The sequence below is a fragment of the Cornus florida genome, unplaced genomic scaffold (genome assembly GCF_030987335.1).
Source record: "Cornus florida cultivar Cherokee Brave unplaced genomic scaffold, ASM3098733v1 CherokeeBrave_3.0.0_Hap2_Chr02, whole genome shotgun sequence".
NCBI lineage: Eukaryota > Viridiplantae > Streptophyta > Magnoliopsida > Cornales > Cornaceae > Cornus > Cornus florida.
The window spans coordinates 24,209,141-24,235,219 of NW_026775572.1; the positions used below are offsets into that span (position 1 = coordinate 24,209,141).

At 33.3% G+C, this 26,079-nt stretch overlaps 2 protein-coding genes across 3 annotated transcripts; one reads left to right on the forward strand and one right to left on the reverse strand.

Moving 5' to 3' along the window:
* Positions 1-15,718: 15,718 nt before the first annotated feature.
* Positions 15,719-18,467, reverse strand: LOC132286204 (putative clathrin assembly protein At1g03050). Its single transcript, XM_059788484.1, has 2 exons — positions 17,798-18,467; positions 15,719-17,392 (listed from the first exon to the last, which is right to left on the reverse strand). The coding sequence occupies exons 1-2, from the start codon at positions 18,450-18,452 to the stop codon at positions 16,278-16,280; spliced, it is 1,770 nt and encodes a 589-aa protein (XP_059644467.1). The 5' UTR covers positions 18,453-18,467; the 3' UTR covers positions 15,719-16,277.
* A 3,095-nt stretch (positions 18,468-21,562) lies between these two features.
* Positions 21,563-25,536, forward strand: LOC132294311 (glycine-rich RNA-binding protein RZ1A-like). Of its 2 annotated transcripts, none has more exons than XM_059792118.1 (4): positions 21,563-21,676; positions 23,843-23,961; positions 24,652-25,169; positions 25,251-25,536. In XM_059792118.1, exons 2-3 carry the CDS (start codon positions 23,851-23,853, stop codon positions 25,144-25,146), a joined length of 606 nt encoding a protein of 201 aa, XP_059648101.1. In that variant the 5' UTR covers positions 21,563-21,676; positions 23,843-23,850; the 3' UTR covers positions 25,147-25,169; positions 25,251-25,536. The 2 variants fall into 2 exon arrangements, with proteins under 2 accessions (XP_059648101.1, XP_059648102.1); XM_059792119.1 differs by having other exon boundaries at positions 21,569-21,670; positions 23,842-23,961.
* Positions 25,537-26,079: the final 543 nt, after the last annotated feature.

Here is a 26,079-nt window from a genome sequence, read left to right on the forward strand (position 1 = left end):
TCATTTTTACTTTTACATGGTGGGGATCGCCTAATATCTTTGAACATACAACATTGATCAAAGATGTCTTGTAGTGGATGGGCATCATTCTTGATTGGGATCCGTGCCATGTAATTGTTGGGTTCCTGACAAACATATGTTTGTTGGGTCTCTTTTATATATATATATATAAACTTTACATTCCCAAAAAAAAGCTATTAAATGGTGGGATCGCCTAATAACTTCTCTATAAAAAGAAAGACTGACGTTCGACCAAACTATGCATATTTCACATATTCGACCCCGCGCTACCGCAATTTTTGATCTTTATTGCCAATTTGAACAAACAATCCCAAGCCACGATCCTTTCCAAAATAAATAAATAAATAAATAAATCCCAAGCCACGAGTTCCAGGACTGTCTAATTAATCTCATGTTTCTATAATTAATTCAATATTTGGATTTTTTTTTTTTTTGGTCATTTGATAAGAAACTCACACATATTACTCAGACACCCACTTTACTCTTTAAAAAGTCGAATCCTCACCATCCATTTTAGGTGTTAGAGGAGATATCATTAGGCTACAAAGTCCAAAGACCTAAAAATAATTGCTTGCATTTAAAGAAAAAAAAATAACTATATTAAATTTTAATTTGTGCAAATAAGTTATTCTGGACATATTTAAGATAGAATTTGCTTAAATTACCTTTATATATACATTTTACATATTATATAAAAATACCTATTTTGGGAAAGGATGAAAATGAACACAGGCGAAATGACGTCATTTAGCACATGAGAACTGTGATATGCATTTTAAGTATACTATAGGGATATATTCTGCACTAAAAAATACATATATTACATTCAACTTTCTAACTTATGACTGACATTAAAGTTTAAGAAATGTATAACTCTCAACTTAGAGAGACATAATACATTATGAGGAAAAATATACATAAAGAAATTTTTTATTACTCTTTTTTTTTTTTTCCCAAGAGGTGAGAAAAATTCTTACAAGTGGGTTAAATGTGCACATAACACCCATATTGTAACGTCCCAAATTTTTTTAGTATTTTTAATTTTATTTATTTTTTGTACATTGTTTCGCATATCGTGTGGGTCCAAATATTATTTTCCATTAGCATTAGCATGTATTTATTTATTTACGTGATTATGTATTATATATGTATATATATGTGTATATATATATATAAATATTTATCTGACTAGTAGGTGGAGAGAGATATTTTGTGACTTGTGTGTAGTTAAAATATGGAAGGAGGGCATTTTGGTAAAGCTGGAGGGCGAAAGAAGAAGACTAAATGTGAAAGGCTCAGGGATAAGTTCAAGTTTTGGACCACATCATTCATCCAACTAAGGAAAATGAAAGCACCTTTTTCTCCCTCTTCTTTGTACGTTTTGCCTTTTTAACCCAAACCTTAACTTAACTTTCTCTCTCCTGGTTAACTCTCATAGCACTATTCTCTCTCTTTTGCCTGTTGTCTTTTTTGTTTCTTCGATAAAGTCTGCAACTTCTCTGTCTTTATATCTTCTTCGGCTCTATCTCATGTTTGGCCAAAGAATGAAATATTTGCCTGATTATAAACAAACCCAGTAGTTATGGTCTCCAATCTCGATTCGGTCTTCCTCTTAATGTAAGGTAAGATTTTGATAGTATTTTTATTTAGAATTACATCCCGAATTTAGGGCAAGTTGATGAAAGGCAAATACAGAAAAATTTGATTAATTCACCATCAAAATTTCATCCCATCATATTCTTATCTGTGAACATATTTATAGCATGTCCTTGTAGTGTGATGTTCTTATTTGTCTTCTTACATGTAATTGTGCAATCATTCATTTCAATTGATCAGATGTGTGTATTGGACACAATTAGTAATTTAGTTATGAAATCATGACTGAGAATAAGACCATTCTGGATGTCCTTCACAGTAGTCTGATTTTTCTAAACATAAATGCATTGTGCTCTTTGGTCACAATATTTTTTATATAATTATTTTGGAGTTCCTTATAACATGTTAAAGTGAATTTGTTGTTACCTTTTCTTAATTAGTGAAATTGTTCTACATAATTATCTTTTGTGTAGATTAGAATGGATGTTGTAATTCAATCTCTGGCAGGATTTTGAAATTGATATTTGAATTCTTTTGCATTGGAGTGATGGTGGAGTTCAAATCCAGTTTTAGAAAATTCCCAACAATGTTTTTTTTCGTTCCTTTAGCAGCTATTTTTCCCCCATCTTCTTCCAGGATCAACTACTATAAATTTTTGCCAATTAATGTGAAAAAGGGGGAAAATATATAGTAATTTTTGCTTCAGCACAAATCCAGTAATGTTTGTGTTAGGTTGTTGTTGTTCTTATTTTTTATTACTTTTACCTGTTTTTGTGTTCCTTTAGCAACTATTTTTTTTTTACCATCTTCTCCAAGGATCAGCTGATATAAATTTTTGAGAATTAATGTGAAAGAGAAAAATACATGGTAATTTTTGCTTCATCACAACTCCAGTAATGTTTGTGTTAGGTTGCTGGAGATCCTATTATTGGATTACTTTTAGTTAGTTAGTTGTGTTCCTTTAAAAGCTACTTTTTTTTTCCATCTTCTTCAAGGATCTATAAATGTTTTAGAATTAATGTGAAAAGAGGTACAAAAAAATATAATAATTTTTGCTTCAGGTACATATAATGGGCATTGCATACTATTTTTTCACAATTATCATTGCATACTTATTACCCAAAGGGGAAAAATTATATAAAAATGAGAAAATCGACCATTGTGATTCTTGAGAGAGACTGACTAAAACAAATCGCCATTGCAATAAAAAATAAAAAACAATAAAATAAAAAGAGAGAAAAAGGTGTTATTTTCGTTAATTGTTACCAGTGTCTTGAATATTTAGAAAATACTCTTCCTGTGGCGGAAATTGGGGTGTGCGTGAGTGCTATTTGAACAGAGCAAACGCTTAGTTGACAAGTCATATTTATGGTGTATCTGGTACCAAAGGTTTAAAAGGTAATGTTATTGCAAGGGCAAAGCCGAGTTGACAAGTCATATTTATAGTGTATCTAGTACCAAAGGTTTAAAAGGTAGTGCTATTGCAAGGGCAAAGCCGAGTTGACAAGTCATATTTATAGTGTATCTAGTACCAAAGGTTTAAAAGGTAGTGCTATTGCAAGGGCAAAGCCGAGTTGACAAGTCATATTTATAGTGTATCTAGTACCAAAGGTTTAAAAGGTAGTGCTATTGCAAGGGCAAAGCCGAGTTGACAAGTCATATTTACAAGGAATGCTATTGCAGGGCAAGGCCGAGTTGACAAGTCATATTTATGGCATGCCATAAATATGACTTGTCAACTCGGCCTTGTCTTGCAATAGCACAACAGTATACCATAAATATGACTTGTCAACAATAGCACTACGATGTACTAGTAGTACCTAGTACACCGTAAATATGACTTATCAACTAAGCCTTGCCCTGTCCCATCAAAATTCCTGGCAGCGAATAGCAAATCTTCTGGAGCCCGAGGTACCTGAAGCATCTTGGATCCGCAATAGGAGGTTTAGTCATGGAATGGTATCGAAATCAAACTTATGATCACAATAGTCCAATTCGAATAAATTAAGACCGTACAATAATAGATCTCACTTCCCAAATTTTGTCACGCATGTGTTGTGGGGTAGAGAGGGAGGAGTTGCAGGTGCCAGCCTGTTTTATGTCGGTCCTTGGTTAAATTTTTATTTTGTATAATTATTATTATTATTACTCTATTTTTTTTATCATGTTCTTGGTTAAATCTAAACAGTTAAAAACAAACCAATGATCTAATTTTATTGTACCAACCAAATAAGAAAAACTTAAATACTCCATAATTATGTGTATGGTGGCTTTGATTTCGTACTAGATAATGTAACACTTGGTTGTGGTGGCTTTCTGTTTCTTCTTTTATGCTTTGTGATTTCTCTAGTATAGAGTGTAGTGCCATTGAGTTTTATACTTTGTGATTTCAAACTCCACTCACATAGCATTTTAGTGTAGTTTGATGTCGTTATAATATCATTAATACTTATTTAATAATATAATTTTTTATTCACTTAAAATTAGTCAAATTTTTTGCGTGTCGAGGACGACTGGCTTGCGCAATCTTGAGTAAGAAATTTTTTGAAGGGGCCTATGGGCCTGACCCAACACATGATCTCAAATTTACTTCTTGTTCTGATGTTATAAAATCCCCTACGGGCCTGACCCAACACATGATCTCAAACTTCCTTGTTCTGATGTTATAAAATCTTTTGTTTTCCTCAAAAAAAAAAAAAATATGTTATACTACTAAATATATATAGGCGTTGTTTAACATTTTGGACTTTCTGTATATAAATCTTCTATCAACATCATAGTTTTTTTTAGTACTAAGAGGTGTAAAATTGTTGTTATTTTTTTAAGTAAAAAAATAGAAATGTCATGCACAAATGACATGGGGGAAATGTAGTTTTTTTTTTTGGGGCAAGTAAACGGATTTGTTAAGTAATAATCTATGAAGTATAGGGAGTTGCAAAGTCAGGAATTGTGAGCAATTAATATTTGGTAAAATAATAGGGTGTGAGCCTAAGTCAAAATTCAATGTAGCAAGGGATATGTTTGGATTTTCAATGACGTCGTGGCAAGAAAGATGTTAGGGTTTAAAAGGTTGCACCGTTGCCGAGCTAGTCGTGTATGCTTAAAATATTCCTTAGTTGCCTTCCAAACACTCACTTCCGGAAGAAGCTTGCCTCTACTTTTCATTATCTGCTTGCTGTGATTATCACAAACCCTCTTATTGTTGAAGAAGAAAAGAAAATGTTGGGTCCTTGGCAGTGTGATGGGTGTGTTGTCAACTCTTCATTGGTTTGTCAGATTTTCCTTTCCTACTCATTAAGTAAAGTTTTTTTTTTTTAATAATGTTTTTTATTATTTTTTTCTCAAAGTAACATAGATTACAACGGATGCCACAGAAACAGACAAATCAGCCGACCATCCACCAAGTTGATTGATCCCCTGAAAACAAACAAATCACTGAAAATTTGGACTACTCCCACTTGGCCCTTCCTAGATATGAAACATCTATTGTTTAAAGAGACATAATTGGTACAACTCTACCAACTGCCCCTTAGCAGATATAAAACATCTATTTTATAAATCGATACAATTGGTACAACTCTATCGATTGCACTTGAAAGTAATTGCAAAGTTAACGGTCACGTTAACAATAAAATACATGAATAATGTTTATAAGAGCTGGTTTGAGTTCTCTATATTTAATTAATTGATTAAAAAATATATTATTGGACTCTTTATATATTTCAAAAGTTACTTTAATTGAATGATTAAATTTTTTTTTTTTTTAGAATTCTAAATGGGAAATATGATGAATTCATAACTTATCCATGAAGGGAGCGTTCTTAAAAGCTAATCTCTTTAAGAAATTCCAACTTTGTTAGTGTGACATTCATTATATGCTTGTCTCGATTTATAATTTAAAAAACAACCTTCTAAACATAAGAAAATATAGATTGTTAATTTTGGAGCAAAATCAAAATTTTATGATTTTAAAAGAGTAATGCTATACTGATAAATATAAAAAATAAAATAAAAACTCATAATTTGCAAAAATAAGGCAAAGTCAATAAAAAATTATCTCAATTTTGTAATTAATAAAGTGAACTAATGATTTTTAACTTTCTCTTTACCGTAACTTTTTGAAAGTGTCATTTATTTCCAATCATTTCAAATTGGTTTGAGGGACATTTACTTTTAGCCTTGAAACTACTTATATGGTATTTGAAAAATATTCATATAGCATGCATATAGAGAATATAACTTTTTATATCTGAAAAATTCATAACATTTAATTTTTGAACAAATAAGAATCCGAATGTTAAAAAGACTAAAGCGTCTCTCTAAAAAGGTAAAAAATAATTATATGTTTTGTAACGTAAATTTATTATAAGATTTTTAGAAGTCAAAATATGACAGTATGTTTGGTAAAAAAATAATAAAATAAACAAATAATTCATACAATAAACAATTCAAATACACATAAGTACATTAAATTAAATTAAATCACAAATAACAATTAACATTTAATTAAATATCAATTACACAACTCACACAAACAATTAAATAAATAAAAATAATTAAAATAAAGTAATTAATTTAAATAAATAAAACCTCCGAAAATTAAGAATATCATAAAGTTTTTGAAAGTGTCATTTATTTCCAATCATTTTAAAATGGTTTGTGGGACATTTACTTTTATTCATGATTTGTCCTTGCGCTCAGTTAATGATGATCCGCATTCATTTGATCAAAGTGTCCCAATCTCTTGAACGACTTAGATCTGGTTGTAGGGGGTGAGGAGGATAGTACCGTGGGGCTTACCAGTGTACTTACCTTCTCGTGGGTTTGGTTTTTATCGATAAGGAAGGCACAGTACCGTGGGGCTTACCTTCTCGTGGGTTTGGTTTTCATCAATAAGGAAGGCACAGTACTGTGGGGCTTACCTGGGTTTGGTTTTCATCTACGAAGCACGGATACTCTTCTTAGGGACCCCGTACCCGTGTTGGATACTTTTCGGACACCGACACCCGTGTTCGAGGCTCGGACACATGTCCGACACTTCTGTAAAGTGTCTAAATATTATTTTTTATTGAACACGCGTGTCTGAGGCTCGGACACACGGTCCGACACTTCTGTGAGACAAAATTTATTTTCTCTCACTCCTCTCAGTCTTTCCTCTTCTTCAATTATCTCTCTTCATGAATAAGATATATATATATATATATATATATATATATATATATATATATATATATATATATATATATATATATATTTAAGTTACATGAACAAAACTTTGTGAAAGACTAAAAGTATATATGTTTATTCATATACATATTTAGTTCATTATAGCTATATCTCTTCTGCACATCTTCTTTTGGAATTTGGATCAGCTTTATTTTTCATTTATTTTCTGTTTTGTCTTGTCTATATTTTTCTTATAACAGAGATGAAATTATTGAAATTGATTCTGTTCTTTGTTGTTGTTTTATTTTTCTGTACAAGATTCTAGTAATTATATTTTGAATATATAATTATATATATATATATATATATATATAGGTGTATCCCCGCCGTGTCCGTGTCCTATTTTTTTGAAATTTGCAGTGTCGCCGTATCCGTGTCGTGTCGTACCCGTGTCCCGTATTCGTGTCGTGTCGTACCCGTGTCCCGAATCCGTGTCCGTGCTTCATAGGTTTTCATCAATAAGGAAGGCACAGTACTGTGGGGCTTACCTTCTCGTGGGTTTGGTTTTCATCGATAAGGATGGCACAGTATTGTGGGGCTTACCTTCTCGTGGGTTTGGTTTTCATCAACAAGGAAGGCACTATCCAGATGTATGGAAAAGATCGCAAAATCCACATAATCTCGACAAGGCGTCCTCGAGGGAAAGCTTCCTACTAGTTGTTGAAAAGATTAAAGCCTCTCTCTAAGAGGGGTAAAAAAAAAAAAAATTAAATGTGAAATAACTAGATATTCCTCTTCTTTTTTTTTTTTTTTTTTCTTTTTTTTTTTTTTTATATAAAGTCATTATTAAAAGATAAAAGGGTATTTTTAAAGTTTTATATTTTAAAAATGTTACATGACTAAATTTGTAATCAAATAGTGGCGTGAAGTCCTTCTTTAATTATTTTTTCAAACTTACGAACTTAAATACCAAAAAAAAAAAATTTGGAATAATATTTGTCCAAAATTTAAAAATTAGAAAAATCAAGGGCTCTTTAGACAATAATACAGTAAGTGGACAAGGATAATCATGGTGGTTGTAGAATTAATTTTTATTCACGATATGACACATTTTTGAAATGGACTCCTGAGTCATCATGAATGGTATAGGTTCACCCTCAATGGTACAAGTTCACCTAAAATTAGGATTGGTACAAGTTCACCATGAATGCTGCATGTTCGCCTAAAAAGTAGGAATTGTACAGGCTCACAAGACCACTGGCCAAAAATTAGGGTCTGGAATGGCAACTTGCCAACTACAGTTGTTTTGTATTTTTACTTTAATTCGAAACATAAATAATATTTCTGTTTTAGAGTATGTTCAACACTATTTGAAAACTTGTTTTGTAACGTAAATTTGTTACAAGATTTTTAGACGTCAAAATATGAAAATATGTTTGGTAAAAAATAATAAAATAAACAAATAATTCACACAATAAACAATTCAAATACACCTAAGTACATTAAATTAAATTAAATCAAAAATAACAATTAACATTTAATTAAATATCAATTACACAACTCACACAAACAATTAAATAAATATAAATAATTCAAATAAAGTAATTAATTTAAATAAATAAACCTCTGTAAATTAAGCATATTATACCTACTCTCACGCTTTGAACGCTCTAGCTCCCACTCCACTTTGTGTAGAATAAACTACTTTTGTGCTTCCTCTCTTGCTTCGTGTCACTTAGCTTTTCTGTTTTTACCCATTACATATATCCAATCAACTATAACTTGCGTTGGGGCAGAAGTTACGTGGGTTCAGATGGGCCAATGTAATTGGGTTTTCGGTGGGCCTATTACAAATTTAAAATGTAAACTTGGTGCCAAATATCAAAATTTTGAGACTTTATAATTTAAAATGGGCCCATTAAATGGACATTTTCAAATTTATAGGCCTTGGCCTATGTATGTTGCGCCCCTAAATCTTTAGGCTTCATTCAAATAAAAAAAAATTTCTTCCTCTCTCCCTTAGCTATTTATTATGCTCTCTTTTGCTTTTCTGATACTTGAACTCTCAACCTTCTCATTGGAGAGGAGAGATTATATCATTGGTTAAGAGTATTTGTTTTTGTTGAATTCCAATTCAAGTTAATATTCCTTCAATTTGGACTTGCAACTTTTTTTTATATTCTTTGTGAACGGTGCTGAAGTGTAAATGAGCTTTGCCCTTTGCCTCATTTACATCGTTAGAAAAACATTTTTTTCTTGTTTATTAATGAGTAATACTATTAAGAGAGCTCTTTAATGACCGAGAATGTAAACTCTTTTATTCATTAGCTGAAACTATAAGATGACCTTATATATGTGCAATAACTTGTAAATTATACATATTATTTAAATACTAGTGTTTTTACATCGTGAGAATTAAACTCTGAACATATGAGTTTACGTCCTTGTGGGTTTTCATGCATCAAATTTTCAACTAATGAATAAAAGAGTTTATGTAGGTTCGGCCATCTCCACTAAATTTTTTTTATTTATTTCAATTATATACTTACAATTTTTTATTAAACTACTAAAATAATCCCACTAATATTTTTGATAATATGCACTTGCCCTGCTAAAGTTCAAAATTATGAAAAAGAGTAATCAACTCTCTTCCATTGTCACAACACCACCCTCTAACCCCCCAGCAGTCGCGCCGAATTTTTGGAAAAAACCCACTTGAGCTTATCCCCCATATAGAGGTTAGCTGCCGTTTCGGCCTAGCATTTATAGTGATTTGGAGATGATTGATTTTATTGGGCCAAGTCCACACTAAACCCCATGTTCTAACACCTTAGTCTGTGTCAAGTCCAATTCTAGAGAAACTCATCGTGTATCAATTAGGGGTGACAAATTAAGACACAACATGACACGAAAACGATACGAGTTAAAAGGGTTTGGGTTTGACATAAACGGGTTTGGGTTATAAAAGAGTTTATACAATTAACCCGTTTACTTAATCGTGTCGGGTTAATGTCGAGGGGTTCAACTCGTGTAGCCCATTTATAAGAATATGATTTATGTAATATGTTACTTGTTTAAACTCAATTACTATAGATAGTTAAATCATTTCAACATAAATCTTGTCTATACCTTATGATTTTTCTTTTTATTTTGAATATTTGGGTTAATTATGACAATTTTTTTTTCTTCTATTATTTAGTATTTGATTAAATATTAAATGTATCGTTTTGATAAACATGTTATTAAACTGGTTAACATGTTTACTTGTTTAACAAACAAGTTGGATTAGTGTTGAGAATTCTTGACACGATTATTAAATGGGTTAGATTTGGGTTTACCTATTTAGTATAATATCCTTACATCGACACGACATGACACGAACACGACCTACGAATACGAATTGCCACCCCTAGTATCAACCCACGCCATACTTCACAGGTTTCATAAGTTATTTTTTGGGTTTCTCAAGTCATCTCAAATTTTAATAACTTATTGACAAATAAACATTAAGAGAAAATAAACATGTTATGTTCACCGGTCTAAATCGTGTGATAAAAATTAGCCAAACTGTGTAATATGATCTTAAAGAAATAATATGATCTTAGGTGATGAATTCTATGATTGATGATACTATAAATAATCTATTTTAAATATAAAATTTATAAACTATTCTTATATTTATGGCCCTTTAGGTTTTTTTTGGGTTTCTCTTATTATGAAAATATTTGACCAAATTCTATCCAAAATAAATTTAAATTTTAAAGTTTAAACCCAATCGCATATTACGAGAATCTCAAGTAACTTACCCACTCCCATAAAAATTTTGGACAAAAATCGAATTCATCAGTCCAACCCCTAACAAAAACAGAGAGACAATGGAGGAAGAAAAACATGTTTATAAAACTTTATTTATTTAGGTAGTATCTTGTAAAAAACATAAGTCAACACAGCATACAAAACTCACCTAGCGCATGATGGATCGACCACTTCACATCTGGTGCCTTTTGTTTAGGTTTGGTGGTCTCCCACCCTTTTAGGGTGTTTTTTTCACATTTTTTCTATGGGTTGTGTTATGCACTCCAAAGCCCATTGGGGCGCAAATCCTCTGCTGTGCGATTTCCATGTTGTCTCCTGCAGTGAGCGTTAAATGGTCTTGGTTTGGCGACGTTTTACTCCACTTAATATACACTAAGACTGTGTTTGGCAATTACACAACTATTTATTAATAACATTTCACCACCATTTATAAGTATCTTCACCCTCAAAATAAGGTATGCATATAATGCAGACTAAGTAATGTTACGTACAAACGTAACTCAATTCATCACCATTTATAATTAACATTTCATCACCATTTATAAGTATCTTCACCCTCAAAATAAGGTATGCACATAATGCAGACTAATTAATGTTACTTACAAACGTAACTCAATTCAACATATCATTTATGTTATAATCTGAAATTAAAGTATTTTAAAACACTTTAACATGTTAATTTAAAGAATTTAAACCAAAATTAAAATCCCTTGGATTAACTTTAGACAACAAGCAAAATACTCGTTGTTTCCAAAAATAACGAAAAGAGCCACATCTTTTTTTTTTCCTTCAAAATATTAAAAAAAACATGCACTTAGTTTTAAATTATTTAACATATCTTTGAATTTTTTTTAGCAAAGTTTAATACTAATTGTCACACTCACCATTTCACCGTCAAAAGAAAAAATCTGGCAAAGTTTAATATTAATTGTCACACTCACCACCTTCACCATAAAAAAAAGTATTCACATAGTGCTGAAAAACTAATAGTCACACATAAATCTAACTCAATTCAACATATTATTTATATATTTTTTAAGTTAAATTTTATCATAAAAATAGAACATCTAAAAAAATAGTTACATATTAATTTAAAGAGGATTTTGTAGAGGATTGCGAGGTATTTGACTGTCAACAACCTTTACTTTTTAAGTGGTGATGTGACCCTCTTATAAATGATGATGTTACTTTTTAGACTCCCGTGATATTACTTTTTAGATTTCTGAGATGTTATTTATAAATGGTGGTGAAATGTTACTTATAAATGGTGGTGTAATTGCCAAACACAGTCTTAGTGTCTATTAAGTGGAGTAAAACGTGGTCAAACCAAGACCACTTAATGCTCACAGCAGGAGACAGCATGGAAATTGCACAGTAGAGGATTTGCGCCCTTGTAAATCATGCTCACTCTTCCTGTTATGTAGCAGTGTGGCTCTTACCTCGTGTTATGTAGCGGTGTGGCTCTTGCCTTGTAAATAAGCTTCCCTCTCCAGCCTCGCATTTTAAACTCAACCGGCTCATCAAGATACATCGTATTGGTGCGCACAAATGCAGAATAGTCCCATGAATTTAACCGATAAGTGTCACGAAAATTGGACAAGTTGAGGAGATGAGTTCCATGCCTTGTGCTGAAGAAAATTTCTCGCTCATAGGAAGAAGGATCACCATCAGTGAAAAGCCCTTTGGATCAACACGAGTGTCTTTGAATGCCACAACCTAATTCTTGCTTCGATTATATATTGATAAATAAATATTATTCAAAAAGCAAGTATAAAGAAAAAGTACATTACATATTTAGGGAGAAAAAAAGTACATTACATACCTTCCTACAAATAAAAGAAAACAATACAATTCAAGAAAAAAAAAAGAAAAAGAAAAAAGAAAACAATACATTAATACTTTCCCACACATAAAAAAAATTCTAGGCATTACAATTAATAAAAATTCTAGACATTACAATTAGTAGCCCATTTGTTTGTAACCCAACATAATTTTATTTTGTAAATCCTCAATTCATTCTTTGATCGCCGGTGTTGCAACATCATTTGAATTTTTTTTTATCATTTGTTTTTCCGAAAGAACCTACTCATGTTCCATCTTCATCATCTTAATTTGTTGTTGTACCTCAATCTTCTTTAATTTAATTTCTTTTCGTACCTCAATCTCTAATCGCCATGTACGTTCTTACTCTACGCGCAAAATCGTATTTCAATTTCATTTTCAAATTTTGAGATTCGAGTGCTAAGTCATTCATCAACTTATTGTGCTCTATAAATCTTTGAAATTATGTAAGAAATAAGTCGTTTTGCAATGGACACTTCGGCCAAATTAGCCAATATCCCTCCCACAATATGTTCGCGACACACATTTTCAGTCGTTTTAAAAGATTCACAATAAAGCGGACAATGCTGATTTCAGAAAATATCTGATAGAACTTTTGATGAATCAATTTAATGATGAAGGTGTTTAAATTTGGTGTAATTGAATAAAATGTAATTTTCACATTATTATGTAAATTAATTAAATCATTATACAAAAAATAAAGAATAAATTAAATTGATAAGTCAAAAAGTACGAACCTTTTTTTCAAAAAAAAAAAAAATTAATTAAATTTTTATGCAAATTAAATCACTCTTAAATTATGACTCTTTTTAAATTAATTAATTGATACAATACACCATAAAAAAAGCATATACAATAAAACTAATCAATGCATACAATAATTATTTTACACACCATCATTTTTTCTTTTTAAAACATAAATGGACCATAAGGCCTCACAATTACTTATTGTTAGTGCTACTTCATTCCATACTAGTGGAACATTAAGTGTCAAATCTCATGTGGGAGTCACCAAGTGCGGAAGCACATACCAAGTAATAGAATTCGCCACACGGGATGCTCCAAGAGTTTGTGATACAGAATGTAATTGTCGGACAGAATCTACTAAATTTATATGAATAAGAAAAGAGTCTCACTTAGGTAGGACACATTTGATTATTTTATATGAGTGAGAATGCATCCCACTTTTAGACATTAAAGGGGCATCCCCCAATTAAGACACAATGATGAGCGCTGAAAAGTGCGTATTTAAACCCCTTAAGCTTAAGTATTCTAGGACCTTTATCTATTTTACTTTCCTGTTTTAGACTAATTTCGTGTTATTATCTTTTTTAGGTACTTATCCCCAAAATAAGCTAATTTAACCAAATAAGAGCTCAAAAGAAGCTAACTCAAGCTGGATGGAAGAAATGAGCAAAGTGGAAGCAGATTGAAGCAAAATGTGGAATTCAGCATGTTCGATCGATCTCAAGGATACTTCGATCGATCGAAAGTTTATCGATCTAGACTCTCCAAGATGGATCCAAGCTCTTTTGTCCTTATCCAAAGATTCCACAAAGTTCGATCGATCCAACAATTCTCAGACCGATCGAAAAGATTCCATCTTATCCTGTTGTACTACCCCACCTACCACTTTTGTCTCTTTCCCCAAAATATCTCAGATCTGTCCTTATCCAAAAAGGCGCCGCCATGGGAGAATCGATCCAGCCAAAGTTTGATAGATCTCAGCCATGTTCGATCGATCACAGCACAAGTTCGATCGATCGAACTTCCTCAAGTCCCAAAAAAATATATTTTTAGCTCATTAAAAGTTGTCTCATTGTGTAATCATTGGAGGAGCCCTTGTGTATGAGCCTAGACTATTGGGTGTGACATTTGAGCTACATATATAAGGAATACGAGCCACTTTTACATATAGTCTTTGATAAAGGAGAGGAGATACACAAGACACAAGATACACAATACACAAGACACAAGACACAAGACCCAATACACAATATTAGAGATTGTCTTAGAGAGGAAGAAAAGAGAAGAGGAGCTAGAGACACACTCTTGGGAGATTTTCTATCTACTTTAAGAAGAGGAGTATTTCTACCATGGAGATAGCCTTTGAGGGTTGGAGGACACCATCCATGAGTGGCTAGACATCCTCTTGGGGTTAGAGTTAGCCCTAAGCATACTTTCTTTATCTTGATTTATTTATTTTTGAGGGGATTTGTGTTGTAATAAATCTTGTTTATGTATACATGTTTTGAGGGGATTTATGTATACATGTTTTGACATCTTTATATACATAGATCTTGTTTATTCAATGATTTGTGTAGTTTAATTCTTCCAAGTGATCATTTCATTCTATCCATATGTCTATGTATGCTAGAATAGATGTTCATGTGTTTATCTCTATTTCTTGTGTTGTTGAGGCATGTCTATGTGTGTTGATGTTATGGATCTAGAGATTGTCAAGACATAGTGCTTAATAGAATGCTCTTGTGGTTTATTTGATGTTTCATGCTTATTTCTTGATGGATTGTGCCTCTCCCTTAGTTTAATTTTCATGTCATTAGTGTAGATGTAGTGTAATTACCTTAGTTGTTAAATGAGAGGATAATCCATGCTTGTTATTTGATATTCCATACTTATGAATGCAAGTAATATATTTCTCTAATTTCGTGATGTGTTTGGATTGTGAGCTTAAAGGAATGATTAATGGCTTAGTTTGATATATTGTGCTATTCATTGTGTTGTTTAGACAATATACACTTAATTGGTCATCCATGCTTGTTGAAACAATCACACACACTCACTATTGTTGTAACATATGCCTTCCCCTCATTAGTGTAGAGAAAAGTGATGCTTAGTGGTGATTTCTAAGTTCCAAGATCTCTCTCTCTTGTTTTCTCTATCCTTTAATTATTTGTTTTATATTGATATTGTTTAATCTTAATTGTAGTTTAATCAATCAAACAACCTACCTTTGATCACTCGACCTACTAACCCTAAACCTTGTTTCCATTACTAGTAGCTCTCAAATCCCTTGGGATGATCCCTACTCACCCTTGCTATATTTTTAGTTAATGGTAGTAGTGACATTTATAAATATAAAACTTGGTTACATTGCACATTCACTATCTTTTACACATCTTTAAGCGTTGGTGCGGCGACAACACCACACAACACCTAAACAAAATAAACAACCTCTGCTTATTGCTTTCTAGGTTCGAACACTATCCTTTTAAATCTTTTGAGGACCGGAGTGTAGCTAATTAATGCCCATTAATAAAGGTAAACAATATTGATAATGAAAAATGAGATGAGTAATTATTATAAAAATGTAAATAAGAGTTAGTTATTATCTTTTTTATTTTTGTATTTCAAAGAATGACAACAGAATTACTATTTCAAAGGTCCATGGATCTCTCTTACTTCTCTTATTCTTTTTCCTTTTTCTTTTTTCCTTTTTAATTTTTTTATCCCTGTAAGTAAATATAGATTTGATTTTTCCTCCATGTAGTGTGTCACCTTAGCTTCAAATATTTAAATACCAATGAGAAAATTAATTGACAGAATGAAGAAATTAAGAAAAAATAAAATAAAAAATGAGTTTTGTAAAACATTACAAGAGTATTTTTCATCACTATTGATTACAAAGACCTCTATAATGGCCTAGGTAGACTTGCACAATTCCCCTACCAAAGTTTCTCTATACACATCATGCCTTATAATCCGAATGACCCAAAAAAAAACCCTTCACAGCTCTCTCAATTGTAGGGCATGTTATACTTATGACACCCAAGGACACAGACAGACCATTCACATATACCTAATTAGCCAAAGCTTCAACGCGTGTGTGTATAACCTCCCATATTATAAGGATAGGGATTTTGCTGCAGCTTAGATATTCCAAGCTGTCCTTGCATCCCATCTCTTGCATATTGCTGCCACATTAGCTGCTCCTCCACTAGCAACCTCTGCTTCTTCTCTATTTCTGACATCTGCACGTATGACGGTGGTGCCACTGCAAGGGAGGCTGCAAAAGGGTCAGAATTTGTTGTCGTGGCAGCATTGCCATCCGATGCAGGGGGTGCAGGCAGAGACAACATTGCAGGCCTTCCTGCTGACCCGAGCGCGACACTGCTTGCACTTCCTGTCGGTGTGACCCCTGAGGATGCCACTGCTGCTGTTGTTGCCCCTTGTTGGTACATCCCATCAAGCAGCAGCATGTCAAAACCACCCGGCAAAGATGCTTGCTGGCCGGACAAGTGGCTCGCAGATTGGACCAGTGTTGTCTCCCAGTCCCCTGACTCATTGAAAGCCTCCCAGGCAAGTGTGGTTGAAGGACCAGTTGCTGCTGGGGCACCATCAAATAATGCCAAGGCCAATTTATCTGCATTTTCTTCTGTTGTCCTTGAATCTTCACCTAAGTTCAATAAATCCCCTTCTTTTTGGGTAACATTGTCCTTTTCTTTCTTTTCCTCGACTTCCATCTTTTCATTTTCCTCCTCTACTTCTTCTGGAAACCCTTCAGGGGGTGGTAATGCTTTGATTTCATTCATCCCCTCTTCGATTGCTTCAGGTTCTATGGCTTCTTCCACTGGCTCATCTTCAAGTTCTAATGGCTTGGCCTTCTTGATTTGTCCTGACGCGGACTTATCATGAATAAACTCATCCATGACTTCCAATTTCTTATTTGTGATCTTCTCCACCTCAGGATACTCTGAAGAACGCGCGATCCCAACATACTTGCACCAGTCATAGAATGCATCAAGTTCGTCTAATTGTTTCGCGACACGACAGAAGATCTCATAAACCTTCACACAATCGGATAAGTCTAGCTCCATGAACCGATCAATTAAGATGCCTAGTATTTCAGTTATGTCATATTGTAGTTGAAAACTTTCTTTGACAACTGGGTAGAGAGCCACAAGCACAACCCTGTTGGTCTTTGCTGCACCTGTTTCAAAATTAACAAAACATAGAAATGTCAATGATGTGAGTTAATTAAGGCTAGCTAGAAGCATCATGCAAAATTATCGATATTGTCATTTTAAATGATGAGAAATTTATAATGTGACTGATGTCTCACATAGGTGAGGCTCACAGCTATGTGAGATTGTCAAATGTATCATTATTTCAAAATAATTCAACCCAAGTGCTCCATTCACGCACATGTGTGGCTATTATTAGTAGGTCAAAATGTGTATCAATTATAATTATAAGTATAATTATAACTTTGATTGTATCCAATAATTATTAGTTTGATTATATCCAGTCAAAACACACACACAAATGACCATTTTATTCAACTAGTGTGTTAGGTTTGAGATTCATTGTTCTTTTAATAATTTATTATACGAACCTGTTGGCCGACACGCTAAAAATCGCTCGAGGAGTTGCATTAAATGTTGAACTCTTGTAAATACGTGCTCACTCTTCATGTCACGCACCGGTGTGGCTCTCACCGAGGCAGGGCCAGAGGTAGGGGCAGGGGCTGCCTCCTCCTCGTCATCGTCATATCCAAATGCACTACGCTTCCCTCTCCGGCCTTGCATCTTGAACTCGAGTTGTTCATCAAGATACAACGCATAGGTGCGCACAAATGCCGAATAGTCCCATGAATTTGAGCGCGAAGTGTCACGAAAATCGGACAAGTTGAGGAGGCGAGTCCCACGCCTCGTGGCAAAGAAAATTTCTTGCTCATAGGAAGGATCACCATCAATGAGAAGCCTTTGGATCAACATGAGTGTCTTGAGTGCCACAATCCAATTCTTGGTCTTGGTTAGACGCCTAGAAATGGTGCTCACACATGCTCCCACGTAGGCTCGAGAGTAACATGTTAAGCTCAATATTTCTCGAATGTACTTCTCCTCGGCAGGGTATTCTTCGTGCCTCGTTGCCTTCACAATGGCAACGTCGAGGTCAGCGAGAGAGGCGCTGCCACCAACTTTCGCTAGGCCTATGCTGGTCTGGTCCTTGACCGCCCCAATAGCTTTCTTGAATTTGCTTGGTGCCATGAAGTGTTAAGGGCCTGTGTATATTATATATTAATGCTTTGTCTTCCAACTAGTGAGGATTAGTATGGTTTGATTTTCAATAGGACTCAACGGCCAACCTGAAATAATCAAATCCAAAATATGTTTAAAATCAAACACAAGTACTTGTCACATGTTGTAACATGAAGATCGCGGGTTGAAAATTAGTGAAAACTAAGATATTAATTGATTTCGATTAAAACTCAACACGAAAAACTATTATGCGTCATAAGATTACATAAATGGAAATTTTGAACCATAGTAATGGGATCAACATATCGGCTCTAACGATACACGTAAGGCAAAGCTCCTGAAGAGCTTTGTTACCATTATATTTTGATAAATTGGAGAGAAAATTGGGTGGGTATAGTACGGACTACGGAGTGCCCTATCATAATTTTTTGTGAATAAAAATTAAGTAAAAAATTGCTTGCTTGGCCCTGAAGTCGGGTGGTGGATTCGGATTATCTTGATGTGTATAACTTATATAATTAAATAGAATCATAAACATATACAAGATTTAAAAAAAAAAATAGAATTTTTTTTGGGATATCATAAAGCATTTAACAACTATAACCATAAATTTTGATAATTTTATGATTACAAATTTAAAATATCATAAAAAATAATGAAACAAAAAAAATAATAAAATAGCTATTTATATGCATTATTACAATTAATTTGGAGGAGTTCAAAGTAAAACTGGTGTTGAATCTCAATCCTAAAGGCTTAACCTACAAGTATTTACCTAAAAAAAAAAAAAGTGCCAAATTGATCTATTACTAAAAAAAAAAAATAAAAAAAAATAAAAAAAAAACACTTTTCAGTAAATAAAATTTATACACCGGGTGGGTATTTGAATTTATTTTAAAAAAAGACTTAAAAAAAATATGCTCAAATTGAACTTGTTCGGATTTGAAGTTCAACTAAGAATTTATTAGTTTAATAATGAGGTCGGGTTCGGTTCTAAAGCAGTAGGACCCACTAGGTCCAATAGTAATTCGTCACGTCACCAGAACCATACAAGTGTGGCACACGTTGATTCGTGTTTATTTATTTATTTATAAATTCGAAGTATTCCTATATCTATCTGTCTATATTACGCCACGTACGGTATTAGGGTTCTTTGCTTGGTGCCATGAAGTGTTAAGGGCCTGTGTATATTATATATTAATGCTTTGTCTTCCAACTAGTGAGGATTAGTATGGTTTGATTTTCAATAGGACTCAAGGGCCAACCTGAAATAATCAAATCCAAAATATGTTTAAAATCAAACACAAGTACTTGTCACATGTTGTAACATGATGATCGCGGGTTGAAAATTGAAATAACCTCTACGTACAAGGATACGACTGCTTACATCTGACCCATCCCAAAAATCGCAATGGTTAACCTTGTGCATTGGACTAACCTTTTATATATATATATATATATATATATAGTTTGCATAAACAAAAGTGTGAAAGTGGTGTCAAGAAAAGAGGGATGAGGACTCACCTGTTTCAGAAAATATTTGAAAGAATGGTTCCAAATATTTTTACTTGTCTTGGTTAAATTGTAGACATAGGAATTGGTTGAACCTTGAACTCCACAATGCAAGGTGTTTATTTAGATTGTTGTTTATCCTCAAATAATGTTGTAGGATCAAGAAATGAGAACTATAGCTTTATGAGAAAAGGTGGGAGAAGAAAGATGGCTCTGTGTATAGCTCTTCTCCTCTGTTTCTCTCTCCCCTCCTCTCTCGTTAATTTTGTTTTTTGTTTTTTGTTTTTCTTTTCTTGTGTTTTCTGATGTTGAGTGGACAATCTAATTCCTACCAACTACCATAAACCACCCTTTGTTTTAGCATAGAAATTGGGAACTTGATGGAAGCAAATGAACCACATGGCATTTATGTTTTTGGACATTAGGTCTATTAAAAGAAAAGTTTAGGTTGTCTGGTGTCAAATTAAAGGGAAATATCCACTGTGCATTATATTTTTCATGTGATATATAACAGTTAAACATTGTACGGAGTATTTTCTTTTCTATTTTAGGAACTAACGTTTGAATACTGATCATAATGGTGCATGGTTATAATTAGGGTATGGTTTTTTTACTACTAAACTTGTTACATACTAGCAGTACATTTCTCTTGATCCTACTTATAAGGGTTGGAAATTAGTGAAAACTAAGATATTAATTGATTTCGATTAAAACTCAACACGAAAAACTATTACGCGTCATAAGATTACATAAATGGAAATTTTGAACCATAGTAATGGGATCAACATATCGGGTCTAACGATACACGTAAGGCAAAGCTCCTGACGAGCTTTGTTACCATTATATTTTGATAAATTGGAGAGAAAATTGGGTGGGTATAGTACGGACTACGGAGTGTCCTATCATAATTTTTTGTGAATAAAAATTAAGTAAAAAATTGCTTGCTTGGCCCTGAAGTCGGGTGGTGGATTCGGATTATCTTGATGTGTATAACTTAGATAATTAAATAGAATCATAAACATATACAAGATTTAAAAAAAAAAATAGAATTTTTTTTGGGATATCATAAAGCATTTAACAACTATAACCATAAATTTTGATAATTTTATGATTACAAATTTAAAATATCATAAAAAATAATGAAACAAAAAAAATAATAAAATAGCTATTTATATGCATTATTACAATTAATTTGGAGGAGTTCAAAGTAAAACTGGTGTTAAATCTCAATCCTAAAGGCTTAACCTACAAGTATTTACCTAAAAAAAAAAAAAGTGCCAAATTGATCTATTACTAAAAAAAAAAAAAAAAAAAAAAAAAAAAAAAAAAAAAAAAAACACTTTTCAGTAAATAAAATTTATAAACCGGGTGGATATTTGAATTTATTTTTAAAAAAGACTTAAAAAAAATATGCTCAAATTGAACTTGTTCGGATTTGAAGTTGAACTAAGAATTTATTAGTTTAATAATGAGGTCGGGTTCGGTTCTAAAGCAGTAGGACCCACTAGGTCCAATAGTAATTCGTCATGTCACCAGAACCATACAAGTGTGGCACACGTTGATTCGTGTTTATTTATTTATTTATAAATTCGAAGTATTCCTATATCTATCTGTCTATATTACGCCACGTACGGTATTAGGGTTCTTTGCTTCAAAGAAACGCAAAACACCAAAAGGCTTTTCGTCTAGCTGTGCTTGCTCTGCTCTGCTCTGCTCTGCTGGTATTCTCAATTCGTGCCCTTTTAAGATCAGTTTATTCTCAAATCTATTCATTATTAGAAATTTATTGAATTTTGATTGTTACTCTTCCTTTTCCTGCTTATATGATTTAATCGAATTCGATCTATCTTATTATATCAATCTGATGTTTTGACCAGATGATTTTTGCTGTGTTTTTATCAACCATACGGTATTAAATATGTTTTTGTAATCAATCGTAACCTTTAGATCTGATATTATGGATAAAAATTGTGACTATGTTAAATTGTTTTTTAGGTTATTTAATCATCATCAGCATCATCTCAGATTATTCTTATAGTCTTGTTGTACAAGATTGAAAATTGCGTAGAGATAGATTGTCAGGATTATGGAGTGATAATTGTGAAGGGTTATAAATTTATAATGTGTTTTATGAATGGAAACTGATTTTATGGAAGGAGGAATTTTTTTACGCTGTTTATGGTTTATTGATGTGTAGATATTGATAGATTCGGAATCGGGAGGTTATTTCTCATTGCAATAAATTCATAATCATTTAGATATTTGAGAATTATTTGACTAGTGTCACTAGGAGTGCCAGAGGGTGTCTACAGCTTATTTGCATTGTATATTTGGTGTATGCAATTCCCATCTTCTGGAATCTTTATGAAAGCGTACAATAGAGATTGTGTATGACTTTAGGACCCAAAAGTAAGCTGTTACTAAAGGTATTTGTTTCAATCTATGAATAGCAAGCTCATGCCCTTCAAATATACTCCTTTTCAAGATTGTGTAAGACTTTATAACGTTCAATTATAGCTAGTACTCTATAAATTAAACATTTACATACTACTACTTTTTTCTTTTATGGAGAGCTTTTGGAAGTTTCTGTAACACGTCTTGATTCTTCTCTCTCTGTATATATTTCTATCTAAATTAGTTTTTGTTTGTTTTGGTGTATTTCTAAGCATTCTTAAGATACACGCCTATTACTAGGTATAGAAGGTTTGTAAATAAAATTAATTTAATCACAAACTAATTAAATTGATCCCAGAAAGGAACCAATTTTAATAATATTGGTTGAGTTGTGAACTCCCTTTTTTTTTTTAAAAAAATAAATCGTTCATTAATTAATTGCTAATAAGAGAGTTGTTGATGAAGATAGAGAGTGGTTTATAGATTTGAGTGGCTCTTTTATTATTGTAGTGAGGATAGCCATGTATTAAGTGTGGAGGCTGGCATGTGGATTTCTCTGTCATGTAGTTCTTATAACGGGAGACTGATTCTTGGTAATGGTATCAGCCACAAACAACAAGTGATATGCCAATCGGAGCACCCATCAACAAGTGTTGTATTTGAGAAAGTGTTGAGAATAATGAGGAACAAACGCACTATGAATTTGTGATCATACTATTGTATGTTGACTTGGGAGAGTAATATATATTGGAAATTTTCAATTGTTTGATTTGAGCCATCTGCAATATTTGGTGATGATATGTGATGGTTCTTCATTCATAAGGGAAAAATTTGGGTTTATTTTGTTTGATGGAACTATCAAAGTACATTTGAGAATATGGTTATTGTGAGACATAGGGATTACTTGTTGAGAGCTTAATTAGCATTTTATGTATTTCCCAGGTGTTTCTCCGTAAAATGTTTCTTTTTGCTACCAGTCAACCATTAGGGTTGCCTGAAAGTTGAATAAGAATACATCCCCAACTGGAATTTATTTATTTATTTTTAGCCAAAATAGGATGAGAATGTGTTCGGGTTAGGATCTGGTGCATCTGTTTCAAAACATTAATCAAGTTTTACAATTTGTTAAGAATCGAACCACTGCAGGGAATGTGCATATCTATTGAAACGATAGTGTGAAGAAAGTTACTTCTTGAAATTAAAAGCAGCCTATGTTACAGACAAATCTTAAGTTATTTTATTTTTAATGCTGCATTCCTTATCGCGAGGACCTTGTTAAGAGTAATTCTTTTGTGTATGGATTAGTCATTGCTGAGTGGTATAACTGATTTCCATGTTTTGCATTACAAGAATGGTTTGTGATGGTCACAAGATTGCCAGTTATCAACTTTTTTCATGTTCCCTTCTATTTATACATGCACTGTACAGAAGGAGATTATACACTGTTTTATTTTTATTTTTGATGTTTCCTTTCTTTGGGGGGAAATAAGCAGTTCAAAGTATGTCGGAAGATCTGGAGTACCGTTGCTTTATTGGTGGCCTGTCCTGGTCAACATCTGATAGAGCTCTAAGAGGTGCATTTGAAAAGTATGGCCATCTTCTCGAGGCAAAGGTAATAGATTATTAGTTTTTTTGTTTGCTTGTATAGATTTCTGTTTCATAGTTATTTTGTATTCTTTTGTTTGCTTGTATAGATTTCTGTTTCATTAGATCTGTATTTCACCATTTCAGAATATACTTGTTAGTTCCTCACCTTATATTGCTTCCCCCCCCCCCCCCCCCCCCTTTTTCTTCATTCCCAAGAAGATTCCTTAGTGTGTGACATTTTCTATTTTTCACGACCTTGCTGGAATCTTCTGTTCTCCATTCCAGTTCCTTTTGAAAATTTGTCATGCTTCTATTCACATCACAATTCATACGTTACATGTATACTTGGTACCTAGGCCACTTACAAAATTTTGTATGGTGCTGCTGTTACGTTTGTTTTCCTTCTTTTAGAAGAAGCATTTTTATTTCGTCACTTAATGGTTCCTTGTTTGAAAATCAGCTCATATTGTCTGATGATAGCAATTAGGATCAGTTTCCCTAACATTTTCTTTTGGGTTGGGTGGGGTGGTAAAATTAGCACAGCATAGCGATTAGTCCTTTTGATGAACATTTAACTTAAAAAAAAAAAAACAGCTCTGATACGGTTTATATGGAATTGCACATCTTTTTTCAAGCTGTTCCATTGGTGATTTATGTAGTCAATATTAGAGTGCCATTGTTGAGATTCTTACTGAAAACATGTCCTTTAATATAGGTAGTTGTTGACAAGGTCTCTGGACGCTCTCGTGGATTTGGGTTTGTCACTTTTGATCAGAAGGATGCAATGGAAGATGCCATTGAATCAATGAATGGAATGGATTTAGATGGGCGAAGTATTACTGTTGACAAAGCTCAACCTCAGCAAGGTTCTGGTAGAGATCATGATAGCGGTTACACCCGTGACCGTGGTGGTCGGGATCATGATCGCAACCGTTATGGGGGTGGTCGGGGATCTGGTGGTGGAGAGTGCTTTAAGTGTGGAAAGCCAGGGCATTTTGCTAGAGAATGTCCTGATGAAGGGGCTCGAGGAGGGAGGTATGGTGGCAGGGATGATAGGTATGGTGGCGGTGGCGGCGGCGGCGGTGGGCGTTATTCTGATAGGAATGGAGATCGATCTGGTGGACGCAAGTATTCTGGTGGTTACGGGGGAGGCGATCGACGTGATCGCTCTGGACCATATGATCGGGGTACTGGAGGTTCCCGATTTTGAAAGAATGACTTCTTAAACTAGTGGTATGCAACATATACTGAGCTTTGTGAATTCTTCAGGTCTATTTAATACTGACTTAATCTATTTCCAACGGCCTATTGCAGCTGTAGAACTGGGATGTTGCTGCTCCTGGATGCAAAGTGGCGGAAGTTTCTTCTGTTAGGATGTCTTCTCTTCTTAATGTTTGGGCAAATTTAGTGGATGAATATTTCTAAAGTGTGAAATTGGCACCAATGATCTGCTATTTTATGTCCCTTAAATGTTGGATATTCTGGTCTGATGGAGTCATGGTTGCTTGACATGCACATTCAAATCTAATCTTACTCTTTTGATTGTCGTAATTGCTGCTGGATATCTACTTTCTTGCATAAGAAATTGCAATTTCCGTTATTGCTGCTGGATTCAAAATGATTTTCTTGCATAGGCAATTGCACATATTTGGTTTGAGATGGTTTCTCTGGTAGACCAATGGTGAGAACTTGGTGATTTTGGTGATTTCACATAATATTTTTGGGATCCACCTAGGGTGTTTGCTTCTTTTTGGGATATAAAGGCTGTCTTAGAGGCGTGATTCCCTTCCCGTTCTTCTAAACAAGTGTTCTAAGAAATAAAGAGGAGTTAATCGGGTAAACATCTTTATTCTTAGCTTTATTTTCAAATCTAATATAATATTTTAATGGATGCTAGAAAATTACTTTTTAGTTCTTGTAATATTAATATTGTTAACATTTTGGCAGGCTACATTGGTTATTTTTGGTCTTTCTGGATACATGATTGGGTCTCTTTGTTGGTATACGTATTAACATATAAAAATTTGAGAAAATATTTTGGGCAGCGACCAGCCACCGGCAAGTTAATTCACCATAAGGCACTCTTATCTTCTGCACAGAGCACTGATCGAGGAGATCCATTTTACCAAAACACGTGACGGGT